The sequence below is a fragment of the Condylura cristata genome, unplaced genomic scaffold, assembly GCF_000260355.1.
Source record: "Condylura cristata isolate star-nosed mole 26May11 unplaced genomic scaffold, ConCri1.0 scaffold00003, whole genome shotgun sequence".
Taxonomy (NCBI): Eukaryota; Metazoa; Chordata; class Mammalia; order Eulipotyphla; family Talpidae; genus Condylura; species Condylura cristata.
In genome coordinates this window covers 32,948,422-32,971,162 of record NW_004567104.1, presented here as the reverse complement: position 1 = coordinate 32,971,162, position 22,741 = coordinate 32,948,422, and the positions used below count along the sequence as shown (strand labels likewise).

Below are 22,741 nucleotides of genomic sequence, written 5' to 3'. Positions count from 1 at the left end.
CTTCCCAATACACAGATGAAGAAATGGGACTGAGAGGGGACAAGAAATTTGTACATGTGTCATAGTTACCTAGTGGTAGATCCATGAATTTGCTCAGATACTTAGCATTGAAATTGATTTTGTTTTTCACTAAAGAAAGGAAATAAATTTTAAAAACCAATTCAACCAACAGTCAGTAAGTGGAATGAGCTCTGAGCCCCGTCCTCCCTATCACCAGAGATATTCTAGTCTGGCTGGCTGGACTGTGCTGTCAAAACAGGCCTGCCCACCTGTGACAGATCACAGCCCACATGCTAATATTCAGCTCCCCCTCTTCTTGAGTGACATCTTGTGTCTCTCCCTGCTACAATCCTTCTCAGTGCCCACTCAGCCCCGTGTCTTCACCAGCCTTGAAAAACCTCCCTCTGGACTCCTCTAAAGTTCCAACACTATTTTTCTGTTGCTTTCTGACAATTCTCTATTGTCTTGGAGTTCCTTAAATGAAAAAGTATCTAGGAATACATTGCATAAGGGAGCATTCAGTCTTAGAAAAGTTGATTGTGTTAGTTGTCCCCCATTGGGCCAGCCCAGGGGGTCAAATGGTAAAGCTTGATGAATGATTTCTACTAGTGTTTGAAATAAACTGGTTTTGTCTTTAAGGCCGAGGTTGTTGTCAACTCCGTTCCCCGGGATCTTGCTCTACATAGAGGAGCCCTTTCTAAAGCCCTCTTGGGAACAGCTGGACCAAAACTCCAGGAGGAATTGAACACAGCTGGACAAGCGGTGGCCGTGGGCGTGGGCACAGTTCTCCTCACCAGTGGCTACAACCTGCAGTGCCAGCATGTGCTTCACGTGGTGGCTCCCAGCTGGAGCAATAACAGCATGTCTGCATACAAGGTGGGGCCTTACTGCACATCCCCAGGAAACTGGGAAGCCCTCTCCACTCTCCTCTGTGTGATGGAGACCAAACAGAATCCTGTCTCTCTCTCCTACAGCCATGTCACACTCGCGACAGGTTCCGCCATCATGGCCGCCTCTCGTAGCGGTGTCTGACATTCCCTGAGGACTGGTAGCACTATAAACTGGCACAGTGCTCAACCAGTGTTGGGAGTCAGGGAGAGTCAGCGGAGATAAATCCTGCCTTTAGAGGCTACAAGGAGAGGGAATGAAGAGTTGAAAAGAAGGAAATTAGAATGGTGGTTGCTATGGGTCTTCCCATCAATCCTGATGAGCTTGATTTTGGGACGGGCTCTCAGGGCTCCCCCTCTAGTCTGTACTTGTCTTTCACTTTCTGACTATTCTTAACGTCTACTGAAAATGAAATAGTGGACATCATGGTCAGGTCACTAAATTATTTTTCTTCGAACTCCCATTCCATAAAGATTTATTTTGTTCTTTTCAGAGTATGGAAGACTTAATCAGGAAATGTTTGGAGATCTCTGAGAGCCTGTCCGTAAAATCCATTGCATTTCCAGCCATAGGAACAGGAAATTTAGGCTTTCCTAAACCTGTTTTTGCCAGACTAATCATTTCAGAAGTGTTCAAGTTCAGTAGCAAAAATCAAGCTACCTCCTTACAGGAGGTTCAGTTTCTGCTGCATCCACAGGATCATGGAACTATCCAGGTACAGTCTCTCATTTTTGGTATTTTGTGAGTTCAGCCCTATGTTCTCAAGTGCCTTCTTGGCCATTTCTTCATTTATTTTTGCATACAAGAGAGCAATTGAGTAGTGTGGAGTAATTGTGGCCTGGGAAACCTCAAGCAAATTTATGGTTGTAAAAACAGAATTAAATTCTTTTTCAGGACATTTAGAATCTATATAAAAATTGGTAAAACAATATAAAATTCCTTTGAGCCCACAATTCATCTTCATAAATATCAACTTATGCCACTGTGTTTCACCTCTATTTCATTTATTTCCTCTCCCTCCAAAAATACTATTTTGAAGCAATTTGCGGCTATATATTTTATCCATAAAGAATTCAATTATTTGGCCCGCCCTGGTGGTGCAGTGGGTTAAAGCACAGCACTAAGAGGCTGGGGCCACTTCTGCCTGAGTTCGATTCCCGCCTGCCCTGGAGGTGACCACAGGGCGTGGCAGACCTCTCCTGACCCGCCCACTGCTCCCCTTAGCAATGTACTTCATCAATCTGCCTGTTCTGCTCCCCACTCTGTCTCTGGTGAAGTCTCTGCCCCCCACCCCGAGCCTCTAGCCTGTACCCCAGTTCTGTAAGTACAAATAAATAAAAAATCTTAAAAAAAAGAATTCAATTATTTAATTGAGCCAGTCAGGTTCTTGTGAAATTTGTAATTTGCATATTGATTATAAATGTTTTATGTTATTTGAACAGCTTGTTTTTTTGAATCAGAATCCAGATAACACCTACATATTGTAGTGGACTTGTCTTATCCCTTTATCCTTTTTTTCTTTTCCTTGTTAAAGTTTTATTTACTTTTACATACAAGAACTAGGGTATAGTCCAGAGGTGAGTGGGGGGTAGTGGTGAGAGGATTCACCAGAGACAGAGTGGGGAAGAGAACAGCAGAGTGACTGAAATACACTGCTGAGGGGAGCAGTGGGCAAGACCGGAGAGGTCTGCCACGCCTTGTGGGTCACCTCCCTGGCTGGAGATTGAACTGCTGCTGCGGTAGATTCATAGTGCTGGACTTTAATTCCTTGAGCCACCCAAGAGTGTCCAATCTGTTTTTCATCTTTGGGGTTCCCTTCTTCATGAACACGGAAATTTTAATATATATTAAAAATGCACAACTGCAGTGCTGTACATAGGAGAATTTTAGGATGAGATATGATGGAACCCAGCATCTCCCCACTGGAGTAAGAGTGTTAGGACCAGGAAGATCAGAACTATCTTTAGCCCTAGAAATCCATCAACCAGCTTATACTTGCTGAGTACCAGAAGTGGCCAAGCCACACTGAGGCATTTAATAAGATACCATTATCCCTGACCTCCAAGTTCAGATCCAGTAGAGTATATGACATCAAATGTTTGAAAGTCTATGATAGTATAAAATTAAACATAAGTGAAAGCCATCAACCCAAAGATGTTTGTGGATTATTGGACCATGTGAATTATTATGTTTACTTAACTATTTTCTGGCTCAAGACACTACCCATTACTTCTTTTGAAGCAAGCAAATGTAACTTAAATTTCAATCAGGCAGACAAACCACCCAAGCAAAACATTGTCCATTTAGTTGGCCCACCCACGTGGTAAATCCTGGTCAAAAATGCTTTTTTTGAACAGTCTATTGTGGCTTATTTTTTACAAGGTGATGTGGATCATGGAGTAATTTTATAGCACATATTTTTCTGTTATAAATAATAATTACTTTAGTGTTTAGTATTTATATACATAATACAAAATAAATGAAGGACAAAAAGTGCTGAGAGTTTTTAGATGCATTGCGGAGGAATCATGGTACCATCCCATGAAATTACCTGAACTTTCAAATCTCCATTTTCTGTGCAACTCCCACCTTTATTTTCTTTGCTAAAGACTGAGAGTACTCTGCATATCTTCTCTGAAATGAATAATCCATATAAAAACTTGGAATGTCATTGAAGTAGTATTGATTCTCCACACAGAATTGTGCCACTAGCTCTCTTAAGATCTTTAAGATGGTAAAACTGAATATATTTCCATGGAATCAGTAAGTGATTGAAATGGTTCTAGGCAGATTGTAACAGAGGTTTCAAAAGAGCTGTTGGAAACATCTAAATATGCTTTACTCAGGCTAATTTTTTAACATGTCAATCAGTTGCCAGCATTTAAAAACCAACTATTTCCCACAGCATTGTAGATGCACTCTGTGACCTGACAATCCAAAAATGCTGGCACCCTGGGAGCAGGCAGTTTGCAATGGCCGAGCGCCCCGTGCCCTCTAGTCTCTCAGTCAGCATCCACCGCTTGCAGCTTCCCTGCCTGCCCCCAGGCCTGGGAGCCTGAGACCCTGGCTCCATAGACTCTCCTGGCCCTTCTTCCATCATGCCTTAGTCATTTTGTCATAGGACAGGGAGAGGCACCCCAACTCCCAAACCTGCCCACTCTAAATAGTTTCTGCCGATTGTCCCATAGAAAGAAAGCATGGTCTAGTGTATAAGATTTTGAATGGTCAGGAACTTTATACAATTAGTGTACAAAAGGGGAAGGATGGGAAAGAATATAGTTTGCAAAACAATCTACCAAAGTTACCCATCCCCTAGGGGGTCAACTCCCAGTCAAACAGGGTTGGCCCAAAGTGGGGCCTCTACGGTCCCTTCCGGTGGGGATCTATTGAAAAGGGGCAGAATTAGCCAGACAAGTCCTGAAAAGAGCATAATCAATCAAGATCTAGCTGCCATTGTTAACCTTCCCATGGGTCTTTCACCCATAATCCTGCTTCAGCCAGTCCAAGGTGGAAAAGCAAGTGCAGCTTCTTCACATGTCTCTCTGTTCCACGTGCCTCTTCCGGCTCTCCTATCTCTCCCTCCTGCTGGCTTCCTTCCCCATCTTGTCTCCAGCTCAGGTCCCTGCTCATCTTCACCCTCCCTGACTGATGAGTTAATATCAGTTATCTGCTGAGGAGAGTAGACCGTAGTGATCAGAACTCTCTTTGCATTTCTAGGCATTTTCAGATGAATTTGCTCGAAGGGCTAATGGAAATTTGGACAGTGATGCCATTCTGAAGACAGAAGATACACAAGGTTCAGTAAAACTTTCCCATTGAAAGCAATTGACATCTTCCATCCTGCCCGCTACCTCTCTCAGGAGTATATTTCAATAATTCTGCTTTTTCTGCTCTCTACTAAATAAATAATAATAAATTTAGACATCATTTTTAGTTATTAAATAACTATGAGTGATAGGTGGGCATGATACTGATGATTTTTATGAAGCATTCAATTTTTGATAATAGTGTTTTCAGTTGCATTCTATACATGTAGCATGCAAGTCCCTGCTGGTGTTAATGTGATCTGGACCAAGAGTGGCAGACCAAATAGTAGAGCCTGCACTGAGGTCTTTACGTAGTGATGAGCCACTATTTTTGTGTTTTCAAAAATAGACTCTTTGAAGAGACATTATCAACTAAATGCTTCAGTCTGGTCTGCTTGCTCCGTTAGATTTTATGCTATCAGAAGTTTACTGAGCTTTCTTAGAATATATGTCTTTCATCAAATTTGGTATCTTTTCAGTCATTTTTTCAAATATTTTTTAAAAGATTTATTTGGTGGCCCTCCCTGGTGGCGCAGCGGGTTAAAACACTGCACTAAGAAGCTGAAACCACTTCCACATGAGTTCGATTCCCGCCTGTCCCGGAGGTGACCACATGGCATGGCAGACCTCTCCTGACCCACCCGCTGCTCCCCTCAGCAGTGTACTTTGTGGATCTGCCTGTTCTGCTCCCCACTCTGTCTCTGGTGAAGTCTTTCGCCACCCCTGAGTCTCTGGCCTGTACCCCAGTTCTGTATGCACAAATAAATAAATCTTTAAAAAAAAAAAAAAGATTTATTTGGGCCCTCCCTGGTGGTGTAGTGGGCTAAAGCACAGCATCAAGAAGCTAAAGCCACTTACTTGGAGTTCGATCCCTGCCCTAAAGGTGACCACATGGCGCGGCAGACCTTTCCTGACCCACCTGCTGCTCCCCTCAGCAGTGTACTTCGTCTGTTAGCCTGTTCTGCTCCCCACTCCGTCTCGGGTGAATCCTCTTTTTCCCCCTGCATCTCTGGCCTGTACCCCAGTTCTGTATGCATAAAAATAAATAAATCTTTTAAAAAGTCAGTTTATTCTCTTTAAAAAATTATAAAAGAAAAAAAGATTTATTTATGCATAAAGAAGTGGGGTACAGGCTAGAGGTTTAGAGGCAATGAGAGGGTTCACCAGAGAGAGTGGGGATCAGAACAGGCAGATTGACAAAGTACCCTGCTGAGGGGAGCAGTAGGTGAGACAGGAGAGATTTGCTGTGACATGTGGTCACCTCCCTGGCTGTGGATCCTGCTGAAGAACCTGAGGCTGCATCTAGATTCCTAGCACTGCACTTGAACCCTTGTGCTACCAGAGAGGGCTGCTTTTTCAAATATTTTTGTCTGTACTGGTCTCTGCTTCATTAGGGTTCAAAATGACATGAAGTTAAAGCTTTTCGATAGCTTCCCATAGTGGCTCAATCTTTTCTTTCCAAAAATTTCCTCTGTATCAAATTCATTTTTTTTAATTGATCAGTCTCATGTCACTCACTATCTATACTCTGTTGTCTATCCGATGAACAATTTTATTTCAGGCTTTCTTTATATTGTTTTATTATAACAGTTTATTTTTACATCATGTTGTGCCTTTTTCCATCTCAGTTGTAATCCCGTGGACTTCCCACCACCTGTTCACCTATGTGCCATCACCATAGTCCCTTGCATACCCCACCTCCCCATTTGTGATTCCATTCCCCACCCTACCCCCATAAAACGTCTCTGGTATGTAGCTGTTATTATTTTTTTTTAAAGATTTATTTATTTATTCGTACAGAACTGGGGTACAGGCCAGAGATGTGGAGGGTGAGAGGCTTTACCAGAGACAGAGCTGGGAGCAGAATAGGCCAACTGACGAAGTACACTGCTGAGGGGAGCAGCGGGCGGATCAGGAGAGGTCTGCTGCGCCATGTGGTCACCTCTGGGGCAGGCGGGGGTTGAACTCATGTGGAAGTGGCTCAAGCTTCTTTGTGCTGTGCTTTAACCCGCTGTGCCACCAGGGAGGGCCCTATATAGCTGTTATTATTATTCCCCCCCCCACTGGTCCTTTATGCTTCTGCTATGAGTGAAACCATCCAGTATTTTTCTTTTTCTTTCTGGCTTATTTCACTAAACATGATCCCTTTCAGCTCCATCCATGTTGCTTCAAAAGGCATGAAGTTTATATTTTTGATTGCTGAGTAATATTCCATTGTGTATATGTACCACATCTTTTTAATCCAGTCATCTACTTTTAGGCACTGAGGTTGATCTCATGTCTTTCCTACTGTAAATAAAGCAGCAATAAACAGGGGGTGCTGGTGTCTTTTTGAATCAATGTTTTTGTGTCTTTTGGGTAGATACCTAGGAGTGGGATTGCTGGGTCATGTGGAAGCTCCATTTTTAGCAGTTTGAAAAATCTCCAAACAGTTTTTCACAGTGGCTGTACTAGCTTGCATTCCCACCAACAGTACAGGAAAATTCCTTTTTCTCCGCATCCTCATCAGGCTGTATTGTTATTTTGAAAATGTCCATTTGATCTTACAGTATAATTTCTGTTTTTCTGGAGAGACTCTTGTTTTTGCATTCATTAAATCATTTCACTTTTCAGAATTGTAATCTTAACCTCAGACCTTATGGTTATAGAAGGTTCTGTAAAGTCTTCCTCTCACTGCCCAACTTCTGGGTCACCTAAAGATGAGCATCTATTGACTGCCTTTATCCTTGAGTTGGTCCAATTTTCCTTGTTCTTTGTATATTAAGCTATTTTGGATAATAGGATGAACAGTTTCAATATTATTTTATGAAACTTGGGTCTTCTTAAAAGTCTGTAGAAATAGTGAATTTTTGTGTGTTTGCTTCAGCAGGCTGTCAGTTGGTCAAGTTCATTCTAAGAGTTCCCTCTCACCTCCTGTGTGAGCAGTAGCAGTAGCTCCCCTGTCTTTTCGGTCCTCCCAGCATCTTCCCTGTAGCTTGACACTCACCTATCTGTGAAGTTCTGGGGTGAATTCAGAATTTCCTTAGTTCACATCCTGAATAGGTGATCCCTGTTGCCAGTTCACATGTCTCAAGTTCTCTTGTATACTCTGACTTGCAGTAACTCATTTTCTAAATCATCTGGTCAGAGAGACAGGGTTCCCTCTGAGTTGAATTTGACATTTCCATTGCATGGTCAAACCCCTTGGAGGAAGTGGAGAGAAAAAAGAAAAGAGTGGAAAAATAACAGAGAGGAAAAAAGAAGTGTCAGGGAACAAACTAAGTAAGTTAGTGAATATCAAGAATGCTCACCCTACCCCTCCGTATGCTTTTCAAGTCAAAAGAGCTCATTTTCTTGCTTTTCTGGATAGAATCAAGAATGTGGAGTCATCCTAGGGCAAGGTCTTGATCAAAAAAAAAAAAAAGAGCATGGAAAATAATGAGAAATTAGTATCCTGCTATTTAACTCACAGGGACCTGTTTTCTCAGTCCTCTGGCCTCAGGCTAGATATTCTGAGTGTTTTCATAGCCTGTGCCCATGTATGCCTCTTTGGCCACCCCAAGGCCAAAGCCAGGACAGAAAAATGGAAAAATGTCAAACAAAACAAAATTGAACTCTTCTCTTTCCCTCCCCCACTAAAGGTTGCTACTTCAAGTTTGAACTTTGTTCCAACTCTACCTGCTGGTGTATACTCTCCTCAGTTTCTAATTGCTGCCCTTTATTATCTACCCCACATTATCAGTTGTATCAGTGGGAGAGACCTGCTTGAGTGGGCTAGTTTCACCTTGACCAGTGTCTGACTCTACATCTAATACGTATTGCATTTCATAATCTGTTTTCCAAAATGGGCCGTCACTCTGCATAGGGTCTGGGCCAGATTAAAGTCAGAGCTCACAGACAGGGAAGCAGCATGGGATGCATGTGTGGAGCAGAGACCAGCACTGTTCTTGCTGTTGGCAGCCTGGCTTCTGATTCCATCTTCTTCTCTTCTCAGGTGTCTATGGGTCTGTGTCCAGCCCTCAGCAGGGAGTGCACACGATGAAGATCGGTCCCATCACGTTCGAGGTGGCCACAGGAGATATCACCAAGGAAGAGGCAGATGTGATTGTCAATTCAACATCAAACACATTTGATCTCAAAGCAGGTACTCTACATGTTGGGTTTGAGTGGTATAATCGTAACAGAGAATTCCATGTAGGAAATTTCCTCCAGCCAAACTGTTCTACAGTTCCTATAGCTGAGGTGATTTCTACAACTGTTTATTAATTAATATTTTAAAAAGTATTTAGACATTTCTTATATTGATAACAGTCATTTTATGCATTATTGTTCTTTGTTATCACAACTACCCAGGCTTTATTATCTCACTGGTGATGGGAAAGCTTAGACAGTAAGGAGGAATGCACAACACCAATTGAAAGGGCACAGACACTGCTCTGTTCATTGCAGCATTATTTACTAGTGTCAAGTTTTGTAAACATCCAAAAGCCCAGACATGGTACATCATGTACCATGATGTACATGCAATAGAACACTATTCAGCTATTAAAAAAAAAACTCTGGCTATTTGCAACAACATGGATGGAACTGTATGGCATTAAAATAAGCAAAAAAATGATAAAGATAAAGAAAACTATGAGATGATATCATTCATATTGGGAACTTACAAAGTCAAAACAAAGGATCAGATAAAACCAAACCAATTTTAGACCCCTGAAATCTGACTTTAGAGTAGAAGTTGACAGAAGAGTTGGATACTTGAAACACAGAGGGGAGGGGTACAGTGGATGCTGGTGGAGGACTTCAGGTACCTTTGTGGTGTGTTTGGTGGTGATGTACACCAGAAGGGTATGATCTTAAGTCTCCAAATCATAGTGTTCTACAGCAATGTTACCTCAATTTACAAAAAAGCTACAAGAGGAAAAGAAAATGAGCAGTTACTCTGATCTAAATGTAACATTCTGGGTTTTGGTCACATTTATACCATCTTAATTTTCTCACATAGGTGTCTCCAAAGCAATTTTAGAAGGTGCTGGAAAAGATGTAGAAACCCAATGTCAACTTCAAGGTAAAGCATAATCATATTTTCTGATCCTAATTTGTGAATGGCTCAACTGAGTATAAGAGGCTATGCAGAGACTTGGGAAAGACTTGGGATTGAAAAGAAACACAGTTACATAAAAGTATATATTTTACCAAGAATTTCGGCTGTGATAATTAAAAGTAAAATTAATCTCATAATTCAAAAGAGGAGGAAAGCTAAAAATTCATCAAAGGTAGTAGTTCAAGGTTCTTTGAGTTGCATAAAATATTTTATATGCAACTCAAATATTTTATATGCAACTCAAGCCAGATATGTTGCTTTCTAAATAATTAGAAACACGCTTCAGCATCTGTTTTTGCAACTTTTCATGTGTTTCCTAGGTAAACAGGGCAATAGTGATTATATAATCACTGACGGTGGTTTACTAAAGTGCAAGAATATTATTCATGTTGTTGGTGGAAAGGACGTCAAGAACTCTGTTACCTGTGTTTTGCGAGAGAGTGAAAACCGGAATTACTCATCCATTTGCCTCCCGGCCATTGGGACAGGTGAGTAACCTTTGGCTGACAAGGCAAAACCCCAATTCATCCTCTCCCTTATTCGGAATGTTCTTTCACCCTAGAGAGTCTCTAACAGAATAAGGGATGTCTGTGGGAAATGTGATAGAGAAAAAAAATAAAGGAAAGTAAAGAGTTCAAAACCATTAGAAAGACATTTGCTCTTTGATGTGGATGTCAGTGGAGAGGATGGAGGGGAGAGAGTAAAAAGAGGAGGGGAAATGAAGGAGTTAAAAGAAAAAAAGAGCATCTCTCCTTTTCTGTCAGTCCCTTTGTTGATTTTCAGCCTCTCACCTGGACACATCACCTACTATGAGAGACAGACACTCGTGAAGCACAGCGTGGCCCGTGTGCACTGAATGTGCAGGTGTTGAAGGGGACCATGGCTCGAGGATAAACCCAATTGGTCACCAGGTCCCGCGGACTTAGGGCCTAAATACATCCTCCCTGCACCCGACCACTCATTCTGACCTCTTCCCTTTGTTTAGCTCTTGTCTTAGCCTAAACTGTTATTTCACACTCTAACTAAACCTGGACTTCACTTCTAGGGTTTCCTTCACTTTCCTCTTTCCTCAAAACAGCTCTCTTGCCCTAAACATACTGGTGGACATACCACACCCTAGGCCCACTTCTCTCTGGGTTTCCATTTTCCTCAACATCCCTTCCCTCTTGTACTCACCCCCTCACCCATATCCAGTGTGTCCTCAGATCCTTACAGAGCATCAGCCTATGATGAGACACAGTCAATACTTATAGATCGTGGGTGCTTGTGCCTGACATTCCCACTTAAATTCTTACAAATCTCAGGCGGTTAATTATTAATTTCTCCCTTCCCTGATCGTGAGGGTTGTCTACAGTCTCACAGTTGTTGACATAGGCAAGTCAAAGATGTCCAGCCTCATTCTCTGCAATTGTGGGGCACCATAAGTAGGAGTAATTGAAGCAGTCCCCGGCCTATCACACCATGTTGGTTAGGGTTCTTCACATTGCCTCCTGCCCCAGCTGAATTATCCAGCTGCAGTTCACATGGCACTTCTGTGAATTGCCATGAATTAGCTGATTGGTTGTGAGAAACCAGCCATGGAGCATACTGAGATAGGAACTGACCTCAGGTGGCAACTTGATCATTCCTGTTGGCTAAAATCTCACTGTGTGCGGAGATTCATTAAAATCTCATTCCTGGTGAAGCCTCTCACCGCCCCTGAGCCTCTGGCCTGTACCCCAGCTCTGTATGAATAAATAAATAAATCTTTAAAAAAAAAAAAAAATCTCATTCCTGGAGTTTCATTAATAACTTGTGTGCAAAGAGTTACTGATTACTAACAAGTTGCTTATAGTTTTGTGTCTTCCAAACTATCTCAGATAAATAAGGTCCATAAAAACAGCAGAGAGAATAAGGGTACATGTGTAAAATTAAGGGATGACTGAACCACAGTAATGATTTTTCCCTTTAATGATCATAATGTTGCAATATAAATTATCATATTTTGTTTATTTTGAGTATACTAGCAATACTAAAAGATTATCTGTGCTCTGTATTTCAGAGAAATAAACTGAGCTGGTATCAGTGGAATAGAGCAGGTATTTACATCAGACACCCAAGTTACTTTTCTGAGTCCTTTGATCATTGTGTGGTCACTTGCATCCAGACATCCTGGACACGGCAACTAGGACTTTAAATGTTTGCTACAAAGTGTTGAAAAGTTCATGTTCTTAAAATTTTTAGAAAGTGTGCATTTATTCTGTGATTATTTGAATCTTTGACTTTTTTGTGTCTTTCTCATCCAATCAACTCTATTATTTGCCTTGCCAGGAAGTGCTAATCAAGACCCAGATAAGGTTGCTGGAGCCATCATAGATGCCATTGAAGGTTTTGTCCAGAAAGGATCTGTCCAGTCCTTGAAAAAAGTTAAAGTTGTTCTCTTCCTTCCACAATTACTAAAGGTGTTTTATGCCAACATGAAAAAAAGAGAAGGCTCTCAGCCTCCCCCACAACAGTCTATGATATCTAAAGTTGCATGTGAGTTGTACATTTTTACCAAATGCATGCTTCTGATATTCTTATCACATGAGAAATAGTTCATCTTTCCAAACTATCAGAAACAGCAATTAAGAAGACAGTGTCATTAAAAATTGCATAAAAAGAAAATTATGCCAAGAAATAAATTTAATCAAGGTGGTGAAAGACCTATACACTGAGATAATTAATAAATAATGAAAGAAAAGAAAGAATATATATATGAATGGAGATTACTGCAGTACTTATAGATTAGAAAAATTACTATTGTTACAATGTTCATACCCCATAAAACAAAATACAGAGTCAGTGCAATCCCTTTCAAAAATTCCTTATTATTTGCCAAAAGAAACAGAATAAACAGCCCTAAAATTTGAATGCAACCCTAAGAACTACCCAAGTAGAAATAATGACCTTGGAAAGAGGAACAAAGCTAGAGGCATCACACTTGCTGACTTCAACTATATACAAATTAATAGTAATAAAAATGTGTGATGATACACAAAAGCAGATATATAATCATGGAACATTAGTGAAAGCCCAGAAAAAAAAACCCAACTATTGATAATCGATACACAGAACAAAGCAGACAAGAATGTACATTGGGGAAAAAAACTATGTCTTTAATTAATGGTATTGGGAAAATTGGACAGCCACATACAAAAAGATGAAAGTGGACCCTTATTTTACACCATACAAAAATAAAGATTGAATGAATACCAGATAAAATAGAACTCCCGGAGACAAAATAAGGGATAAACTCCTTGACTTTGGTTTCCGCAATCATTATTTTTTATTTCTACCAAAATTAAAGGCAACAAAAACAAAATAAACAAGTAGGATTACATAAAACTAAAAGGCTTATACAGGGTAAATGAAAATGGGAGTAAATATTTGCCAATCACATATGTGATATATATAAATAATGAATATATACAAAATGTATAAAGAACTCATAAGTTAATAAAAAAGAATGTGTTTGAAAAAATGGTCTAAGGACCCGAACAGACATTTTTCCAAAGAACACAGAGAGGGATGGCCAACAGGCTACATGAAAAAGTATTCAACCACACAGATCATTAAGGAAATTTAAATCAGAACATAATGAGATACATCACATCCAATGATGTCTATTTTCAAAAATTCAGAAAAATAAGAAGTGCTGGCTTGTTGTAGAAAACAGGAAACCTTGTGCACAATTGATGAGAATGTAAATTGGCTAATCACTATGGAAATCAGTAAGGACATTCTTCAGAAAACTTGAAAGGCATGTAAGACAGGATCCGTTTCTGAGTATTTACCCCAAAGAAATGAGATCAATAGCTCAAGAAGATACCTGCATTTTCACAGTAATAGCAGTGTTGTTTATAATGCCAAGATGGAGACAACTTAAATGTCTCTCCTTAATGAATGGCTAAAGAAAACTCCACACATGGACACACACACACACACACACACACACACACAGGAGTATTATTCAGCTATAAAAAATGAATTCCTGTCATTTGTGACATGGATGAAACTTAAGGGCATTATGCTAATGTAAGTCAAAACAGAATGACAAGTACTGTATGATCTTACCTATGGTGCAATCAAAGAGTAAAATAAAAAGTCATAGAGAGCAGAGGCAAGGTGAGAAGATGGGAAAAATGGATTAGGAAGGCCAGGAATTACAAACTTCCAGCAAAGTAATCAGTAAGTGTTTGGATACAATGTGCATTCTGGTCACAAAAAGTAAGTAATAACTAATCTTACTTCTTTTCACTTTTTAGCATTTCTCCGATTTTCAAGGCCGCCTCCCAAAAAGCATCATCCTTTGGCTCTGGAAAAGAAAAGAGAGACAGTCATTTTTCAGGTGTGTGGTGAAAAAGCAGAATGTGTGGAAAGAAGTTTGTCCTGGTTACAGGCTGAGCTTAAGAAGGAGCAGTGCTCTTACACCACTGAAGATGAGTGTATCAAAGACTTTAAAAAACAGGAGGCCCAGAAATTGAACGAGCTACAGAAGAAATTAAACATTACCATATCCTTGAACTGCCAAAGACCTTTGATTGAGGTCTTGGGATTTAGCAGAGATGTGACTGAGGCTAGAGATGAAATTGAGGCAATGCTCAAGAGAGCAAGATTGGCCAAAGAACAGGAATCCCGGGCAGACTATGTCCATGAATTTATAGAGTGGCAATATAATGACAATAACACTTATCACTGTTTTGACAAAATGACCAGTCTGAAACTGGAGGATGCAAGGAGAATAAATAGAAGTACAATAGATGTCAAAATTAATCATCAGACCTACACAGTGAACTTGAACACGTACACTGCTACCAATGTGAATGGTCACACTGTGTCTGTTCGGCGCCTCGATAAACCTAAAGGTGAGTCCAGTTTTCATTCTTGCTATTTATTATTTTATACCTCCTTTGGACATATTACTGTTTTATATTTACATCAACATTCTAAGTATTATTCAACCAAAATTTAGGGATAAAATAAAAAAAACTTGGTCTTAGCTCATGCAGCTCAAGTGAGACTATATCCTGGGCACGAAATGATGTCCATTTAGGTGCAACCGCAGCCAAGCCTTGCATTTAGTTCCATCCTATATAATACAGATTTCCCAGAGCCAGTTCTGCTGAGGAGAAAAAGTCTGTGTTTGTCTTTAACTGGGAAGACATTGTTTAAGGAAAAATTCCTGAGACTCCCAGCAATCCTGGGGAAAAGACAAGTCAGGTTCATTTTGCCATGTAAGTGCCATGTAAATGTTATATAGGTGTGCTAACTGTGCTACTGTAGATCCTGGTGTGGTCTTTGATTTAGAGGAAGGACACAGAGCTGTTAGCACACCACCACATACAAAGCCTGCCACCCCCCAACTTGTAAGGACGCTGTGTGTGAGGAATGAAAGCACAGATGTGGAAGGCCCAAGACCAAAATCCATGCAATTGGAAGAGGACAAAATGACTACTGGATATTATAGGGAACAATTTATTATTAGGTTGCTAAATGTAATGGCCTACAGACTGAACAAGCTATGCAGCTGGGTTATCCTACACTGATAGTTCCAGATCCACACGTGATTAAAATTTGTCAAGAGATGTATCTACATGGTTTCCATCCCCGTTCCAGAAATCTTCATGCAGTGTATCTGTGAGAGTTTTATCTTTTTAATAAACAAGATCATAGTTTTTTAGATGTACGTTGCTTTGGTCCACATTTTAAGAAACAGTCTAGAAAGAGAAGGAAGAACTTGAACACAATGGATTAGGAGATTGTAAACAAGAACACAGAGAGCACTCACATTTTCAAAGCACACCATGGAATGTGACTATGTAGCAGCTCTTCCCCACTGAGGTAGAATCAATTGTCCACTTTACAGTTGAGATCCCTGCTCACTGGACTGACATGAGGCAGCAGGATTTCCTTGCGGTAATTCTACAGCCTGATCACCCAGATTATAAATTTGTGGCAGACGCTTTTAATCTGACCTGTGCAAACTTCAGGATAGAGAAGGTAAGTCTTCTGACATGGGATTTATTCATGGTGAAAATAAATTATATTGTGGACTTACATTTTCATTCTCTACCTATCTTTTTTTTTCTTTCCCACAATTAGATATTTATTTTAAGAATTTTTTCACTAATACATTCAAGAACTGGTATGTAGGTCTGAGGTGCAGGTATGGCATGAGAGGATTCACCAGAGACAGAGTGGGGAGCAGAACAAGCAGATGTACTGAAATACACTGCTGTGGGAGGTGGGGGAGGGGGGAGAGACAGAAGAGGCCTGTTGCACCATGTGGGTCAGCTCACCAGACAGCCAAGGATCAGAGTCATGCTGCAGGGCCTGATTATAGCTGATAGTGCTGTCCTTAACCCCTGCACCATCACGGAGGGCCCCAAATTATATCTTTAATGCTATGCTTAGGTTTTAGATTCATTTTATGTCACCACTATGCCTGAGATGTCAGGATTTAGCTTTTTTGTGTCATTCTATATAGTACTAACTTACAAATCATTCCAGAATATTTATTTTCTGAAGCAAAGGTTTCCACATTGGTTTGGTTCCCAGGGTTATCCTACACTGATAGTTCCAGATCCACACGTGATCAAAACTTGTCAAGAGATGTATCTACATGGTTTCCATCCCCGTTCCAGAAATCTTCATGCAGTGTATCTGTGAGAGTTTTATCTTTTTAATAAAACTGTTTACAGACAGAGGCTCCTCAGACACTCTTAGCTACTTCTGCCCCATCCACAGAGCAACAGTGCCCACCTCCTGACTAAACCCAACAGCCTGCTCCTTGTTCATCTTACCTGCTGTGGCTTCTCCCAATTTTAAGCAGTGGACTGCTGTTTGAAACATATTCTCCCTGACTTCTGTAATGACATTAATCTACAGCTTTCTTTTCCTTCTTTAACTGATTTTCCTCTTATGGCCAGTGACATCCAGTCCTAGTGTTACACATAGGATTTTGGACTTTTGTCTCTGCGCTTCATTGAGGAATACTTTTTCAATTTTTCTTTTGTAATGACATTAGTGACGATCAAGTGCTCTACCCTTTCTTAGCTTCAGCTATTACTTCAATGTTTATCACTCCCAAGTCTGTATCACCAATCCTAATCTTTGACTCAAACTCTCAAACATAATCACAGTGACATAAAAATACCTCAGTTTGGGCCCTCTCTGGTGGCACAGCAGGTTAAAGCACAGCACTAAGAAGCTAAAGCCACTGCAGCATGAGTTCGATCCCCGTCTGCCCCGGAGGTGATCCACATGGTGCGGCAGACCTCTCCTGACCCACCTGCTGCTCCCCTCAGCAGTGTACTTCATTGATCTGCCTGTTCTGCTCCCCACTCTATCCCTGGTGAATCCTCTCACCACCCCTGCACCTCTGGCTTGTATCCCAGTTCTGTATGCATAAATAAATAAATCTTTAAAAAAAATACCTCAATTTACCCATCTGTTAAATCAATTTCCTAGAAACTAATTCGCATTCTCTGATTATTATCTTTCTCCTTTCTTCCCCTTTCTGCCCTTTTGTCCACCAGTTACTGATTCAAGATAAATCTTTCAATACCTTCATCCATAAAAATAAACTTGTCAACATACCTGCATTTAGTTTCTCTGTGGATTGTCTCTTACACTCTGTTTCCATTGCCACCTCACTATTTATTTGCGCAGTCACAAATATAATAAGGCAATAAATATTTGAAGTATCCTCTAAAGGTAAATATCATATTGTAGATAAATAATGGAAAAAAATGAACAAAAAGAGGAGGATAAAGAAAATAAGATGATACAGAAGTATTGTTAGTTCACATAAATATGTAACAGGAGATCCTAGGTAGTAATGAGGGCAGGACCCAAATTTGCCTTAGCTTTCCAGTAGAAAAACAGAAGGGAACACCCAACTACAAGGTTGATAGTGTCCCCAAGTCACAAACCAGTGACAGAACTTTCACAACAGAACTTTGCTCCTAATGGATTTCTCCAGTGAACCAAGTACTGGAGAGTGTCATCAAAATCATCCATGATAAATTCAATAAAAAATTTATTATCACTTTTTAAATCTTTCAATGTAATCCAGTTGAACAATTCTCTGAATAACTAATATGTAGCTCTTGATGCCTTGCTTTTGAGGTAACAAGTAGATTTCATCAAATACCTCTCATAGTCGTCAGGTAGATGTGTTGAGATGTCAGGTCCAGAGCAGTGAGATCTCTCTGACCAGCAGTTTCTGTAGTGGGCCCTGGACATTTGCCATGTGTTGGTGAGTGAAATGACCAGAGAAATGATTTCCCTACTTTTTTTTTATAATAGAAGTCTTTTTCTTAAGGATTTTTTTTTTTTTTTGTGAAATCCCAGTGTGTGACACTGATAAAAGCAGAGCTAGGATGTAAGACATCTCTGTGAGGTCCATAGTGGTGTGAAAACATTGGCATAAAGAATAGTTGATTTGGGTCCCCCCTGGTGGTGCAACGGTTTAAGGTGCAGCACTATGAAGCTCTCTGCAGCCGCTGCAACAAGAATTCAATTCCTGCCCAGGGAGGTGACCCACATGGCACAGCAGACCTCTCCAGAACTGCCTGCTGCTCCCCCTCAGCAGTGTACTTATTGGATCTGCCTGTTCTGCTCCCCATCAGCCTCTAGTGAATCCTCTAATCCCACCCCCAGCACCTCTGGCATGTAGTACAGTTCTTGTATGCATAAATAAATCTTCAAAAAAAAAAAAAAAGGGTGATTTGGCCACTAGAACTGTGACTAATTTTGAATATTCAAAAACTTCCACTTCAATTCATTTCTTGCCACATTTATATTTCTCTCTCATTCAGTTTTTGATGGTGTTTGAATGTAAGTTGTAGACATTATAATACACCTAAATATATTAGCACATGTCTTGTAGAAACAAAGTGTTATCTTTCAAATAACACTACCATTATTTCATATTATTAGTGCCAAATCATTAATAATACAGAATTCATGTCCATATTTCCCCACTTGTTCAAACTTGTTCAAACAGAATTCTTATGTATTCCTTACTCCAAGATATCTAGTTACAAATTACATTATGTCATTATGTCTTGTCTATTCTAGAACAATACTCCTGCATTTCTGAAAAGTATTATTTTATGATATTAAGTGTTTTAAAGTGTCACTTTCTTGTTCTCTTTTGCATAGTTTTTTTTTTTTAACCCATCCCCCAAGCCAGTTTTTTAATAGATTCTAGAATTGTCAGGTTCCTGGTGGTGTACGCAAGTCTCCATCTCTGGAGTCTGCAGCCAGAGTCTGGTCACAGCATGGCAACTGTGATCTGAAACCGCCCCCTCCCACCAGGACTCATGCCCCCTCTTACAACTGGCCAGAGATGGATTTACATCCATTAATTGTGCTTCTGCCTCCTTTCTAGTGCTTCTCACTATGTTAAGGCATCCGTAGGTAAGCCAGGACTCAGAGAAAGGAGGGAGGTGGAGAGTGACAATGCCAAGCAGACAGCTGCGGGGGGCAGTCAGGAGCATGGAGGTCAGAAGCAGGAGCTGCAGACAATGCCTGGCCAAGGTCATATGACAACAGTTAGACCCTAACCACCGCTCACTCTCCTGTGGTGCGTGACCGATGTTCAAAATTAAATCAGCGGTCTTCCAAAGGCATATATTGTGAAGTACTGGCTCGAACAAGGTTTCTGAATGCACAATGCTGCCACCTGACGTTGATTTTGCTTATAAAAATATGGTTGTATTTCATTGGCTGTATCTCGCCAAGTGCTTTCGACCCTAGCAGAATGTTTATCCTGATCTACTTGCAGATTGAGAGAATCCAGAATCCAGATCTCTGGAATAGCTATCAGATAAAGAAGAAAATCATGGATGCTAAGAACAACAATGCTGTCAATGAGAAGCTGCTCTTCCATGGGACAGATGCTGACTCAGTGCCACATGTCAACCGCAATGGCTTTAACCGCAGTTATGCTGGGAAGAACGGTAAGGAGGGGCGGCTTCTGGCTGCTGCAGTGAGGGGCTGGGCATGACACCCCAAGCGGGCCTGGGCCTCGTGTTCCCTGTGGCCATGTCCCTGGTGCCACCAAAGTTTCTGGGTCAGACTTACTAATGGGGACTGGTGATGCTGGGGTGAAGAATGATTGGTAAAAATAAGAAACACACCCTGAAAATATACAGAGGTTTTAGACTGAAAAAAATAAACTTTATTTGACATATTGAATCTATAGAGCTATTTGAAGACTAATGTAATCTTTTAAAATGTTGTTTTCACTTAGTGAAATAAGCCAGAAAGAAAAGGAAAAATACCGTGTGGTTTCTCTCATAGCAGGAGTATAATGGACCAGGCGAGAAAATAATGATAATAATGAACAGCTATAGACAAGAGACACTTTGCGGGGGTGGAGTGGGGAATGGGGTCAAAAACAGTGGGGAGAGGGAAATGCACTGAACTATGGTGATGGCACATGGGCAATTTGGTGATGGGAGACCCAAGGGGTTTGCAACTGAGATGGAAAAATGCACAAAGACATGTAAAAATAAACTACTATAATAAAATCCTTAAAAAAATGTTTTCTCTTCACAGCTGTGGCATATGGAAAAGGAACCTATTTTGCTGTCAATGCCAAGTATTCTGCCAATGATACATACTCCAAACCAGACAGAAATGGGAACAAGCATATGTATTATGTGCGAGTGCTCACTGGGCTCAGCACACCTGGAAATTCATCATTAATTGTACCTCCTCCCAAGGACCCCCAAAATCCTACTGACCTGTATGACACTGTCACAGATAATGTGCCAAATCCCTCATTGTTTGTGGTATTTTATGACTACCAGGCTTACCCGGAGTACCTCATTACTTTCAAACGATAACCTTTCAGAGTCCTTTGGAGAAAGTATTATTCACTGACAATAATAGATTAAAACAGGTTTCAGCTTTTTTTCTCCATTAACAGCTTTTTGAAAATTAAAGGGTGCTTGTTTCTGAAATCATGCTATTTCAGATGATATTTCATAATGGATGAACCTCTCTGGAGAGAACTAAATTTGAGAATTTAAGTCAGATAATTTAGTTACAAGTTTGTGTCCAAACAGTGAACATCAGGTTTGCAGACAAAAGAACAGGAAGGGGAGCATACTGTTATACTACACCCTAATGTGAGCTGAACCTTCCAACCCCCCTGTGGTGCCTGACTCAGGTGTGTAGCCCCAAACTCTTTATCCCGCTTTTCACTGCAAGACAAACCTATGATAAAATGCAAGTTATCAGTTAAGCACCATCAGAGGTTAACAGCAACCATAAAATACTACAATTATAGCAATAAGTGTAATAGAATTTATTGAATGTGGGTTCCTTTTTTCCTCTCCCAAATACCATCTTGTAGGTGACACATCGGAACTGTGGTTACCCATGGGTAACTGAACCCATAGAAAGCAAACTACGTGTCAGAAGGAGAACTGTTTTCTTCATGTCAGGTGGTAAAGCGACGTCTGCAGCTGCTGCTGAGACACAGCTGGCGTCACGTCACTGCCGCTGGCGACTGAGTTAGGAATAGGGGCTGCTACTTCCTCGCACCGGGATTTATGATTGGCTCTTACACATGGAAACGGGTGATGGCACATTTCTGGTGATTTTATAAAGACAGACATTAGGATACAGAAATGAGTCTGGCTCAATTTTTACCCCGATCTGATGCCTGGTGGTCAACGGTTGCACTGTAAATGCTCCACAAACCAAGTAAGCATGACAGAGCCTAGTCAGGCTGCCACCAAGAAGGGACAGTCTCTCCCGCTCCGTGGCTCACTGTTTCTGCCCCAACCTGAGCAGACTCCTTAGCAGCAAACGTCCTTCAGCAACTAGGGCAGGACATGAGGAGCAGGCCCGGGCAGGGCTCTGGGCAGGAGAACAGTGTGGCCTGCATGGTCCAGGGCATAGAGGAGACGAGAGGAGCTCGGGGTGTGCCCAGAGCTGTGTGGCAGAGCCGCCTGCCCAGATGGGTCCTTTCATTGTCAAGCCCAACTCCACTCACTGTCTTAGTTCTGCCCAGTGAAGCCCGTGTGATGAAGCCTCGGAAACCTTCATTGCGAAACCCTTCTGCTATGTGGAGATTAAATGGATTCCGAGATTATTAAATAGCACATGCTCCTTGGCAGTCTATCTGTGCATGATTTCAAAGTTCTGAGAACATGTCATTGATTAATACAGGGATTCACATGTGTATAGGCTGGTAGAAATATTAATAAAAACAAAAACTAACACTGACTACTGGCTTCCAAGGCTTCAAAAACAAACATATTGCTTAAATAGATGCCACCGCTTTTAAAAGTCTAATTAAAAATTTAAAAAGCAGTTAACAATGGGAAAATTATTGCAAACTCTACCCAATTTTTGAAGAGTATGTATTGATTAGCTTTTGATTTTAAGTGTAAGATGGCAGAAGAATAGATACAGAATTTATAAATTCAAACAAAATAGCACAAGAAGGGGAATAAAAAAGACTTTAATTCAAAAAGAATGGAAAAACACTTCATTTCAAAATTTGTAAAATAAAGTGCTAGAAATAAATCGGACTATACTATTGATTATAAATTTATATTTAGTAATTTTTAGAAATGAATTTGAAAGTCCAGCTATATTCTTTTTTTTTTTTTTTTAGATTTATTTATTTGTGCATACAGAACTGGGGTACAGGCCAGAGGCTCAGGGGCGGTGAGAGGCTTCACCAGAGACAGAGTGGGGAACAGAACAGGCAGATCGACAAAGTACAACTGCTGAGGGGAGCAGCGGGCGGGTCAGGAGAAGTCTGCCACGCCATGTGGTCACCTCCGGGGCAGGCGGGAATTGAACTCATGCGGAAGCGGCTCTAGATTCTCAGTGCTGTGCTTTAACCCGCTGCGCCACCAGGGAGGGCCCCAGCTATATTCTTTTAACAAGAGGCAGACCCAAGCTAAGTGTA

At 40.8% G+C, this 22,741-nt stretch overlaps 1 protein-coding gene across 1 annotated transcript in view; it reads left to right on the top strand.

Moving 5' to 3' along the window:
- The window catches only part of LOC101629736 (poly [ADP-ribose] polymerase 14), a 40,137-nt gene extending 17,861 nt beyond the window's left edge, over positions 1-22,276 (top strand). The window contains exons 7-17 of the mRNA XM_004675160.2: positions 640-876; positions 1,382-1,603; positions 4,606-4,684; positions 8,668-8,817; positions 9,679-9,741; positions 10,098-10,265; positions 12,088-12,294; positions 14,064-14,663; positions 15,665-15,798; positions 19,592-19,766; positions 20,368-22,276. Of these exons, the coding sequence (XP_004675217.1) occupies positions 640-876; positions 1,382-1,603; positions 4,606-4,684; positions 8,668-8,817; positions 9,679-9,741; positions 10,098-10,265; positions 12,088-12,294; positions 14,064-14,663; positions 15,665-15,798; positions 19,592-19,766; positions 20,368-20,657 (2,325 nt within the window). The 3' untranslated portion in view covers positions 20,658-22,276. The remainder of the gene's footprint in view (positions 1-639; positions 877-1,381; positions 1,604-4,605; positions 4,685-8,667; positions 8,818-9,678; positions 9,742-10,097; positions 10,266-12,087; positions 12,295-14,063; positions 14,664-15,664; positions 15,799-19,591; positions 19,767-20,367) is intronic.
- The last annotated feature ends 465 nt before the right edge of the window (positions 22,277-22,741 follow it).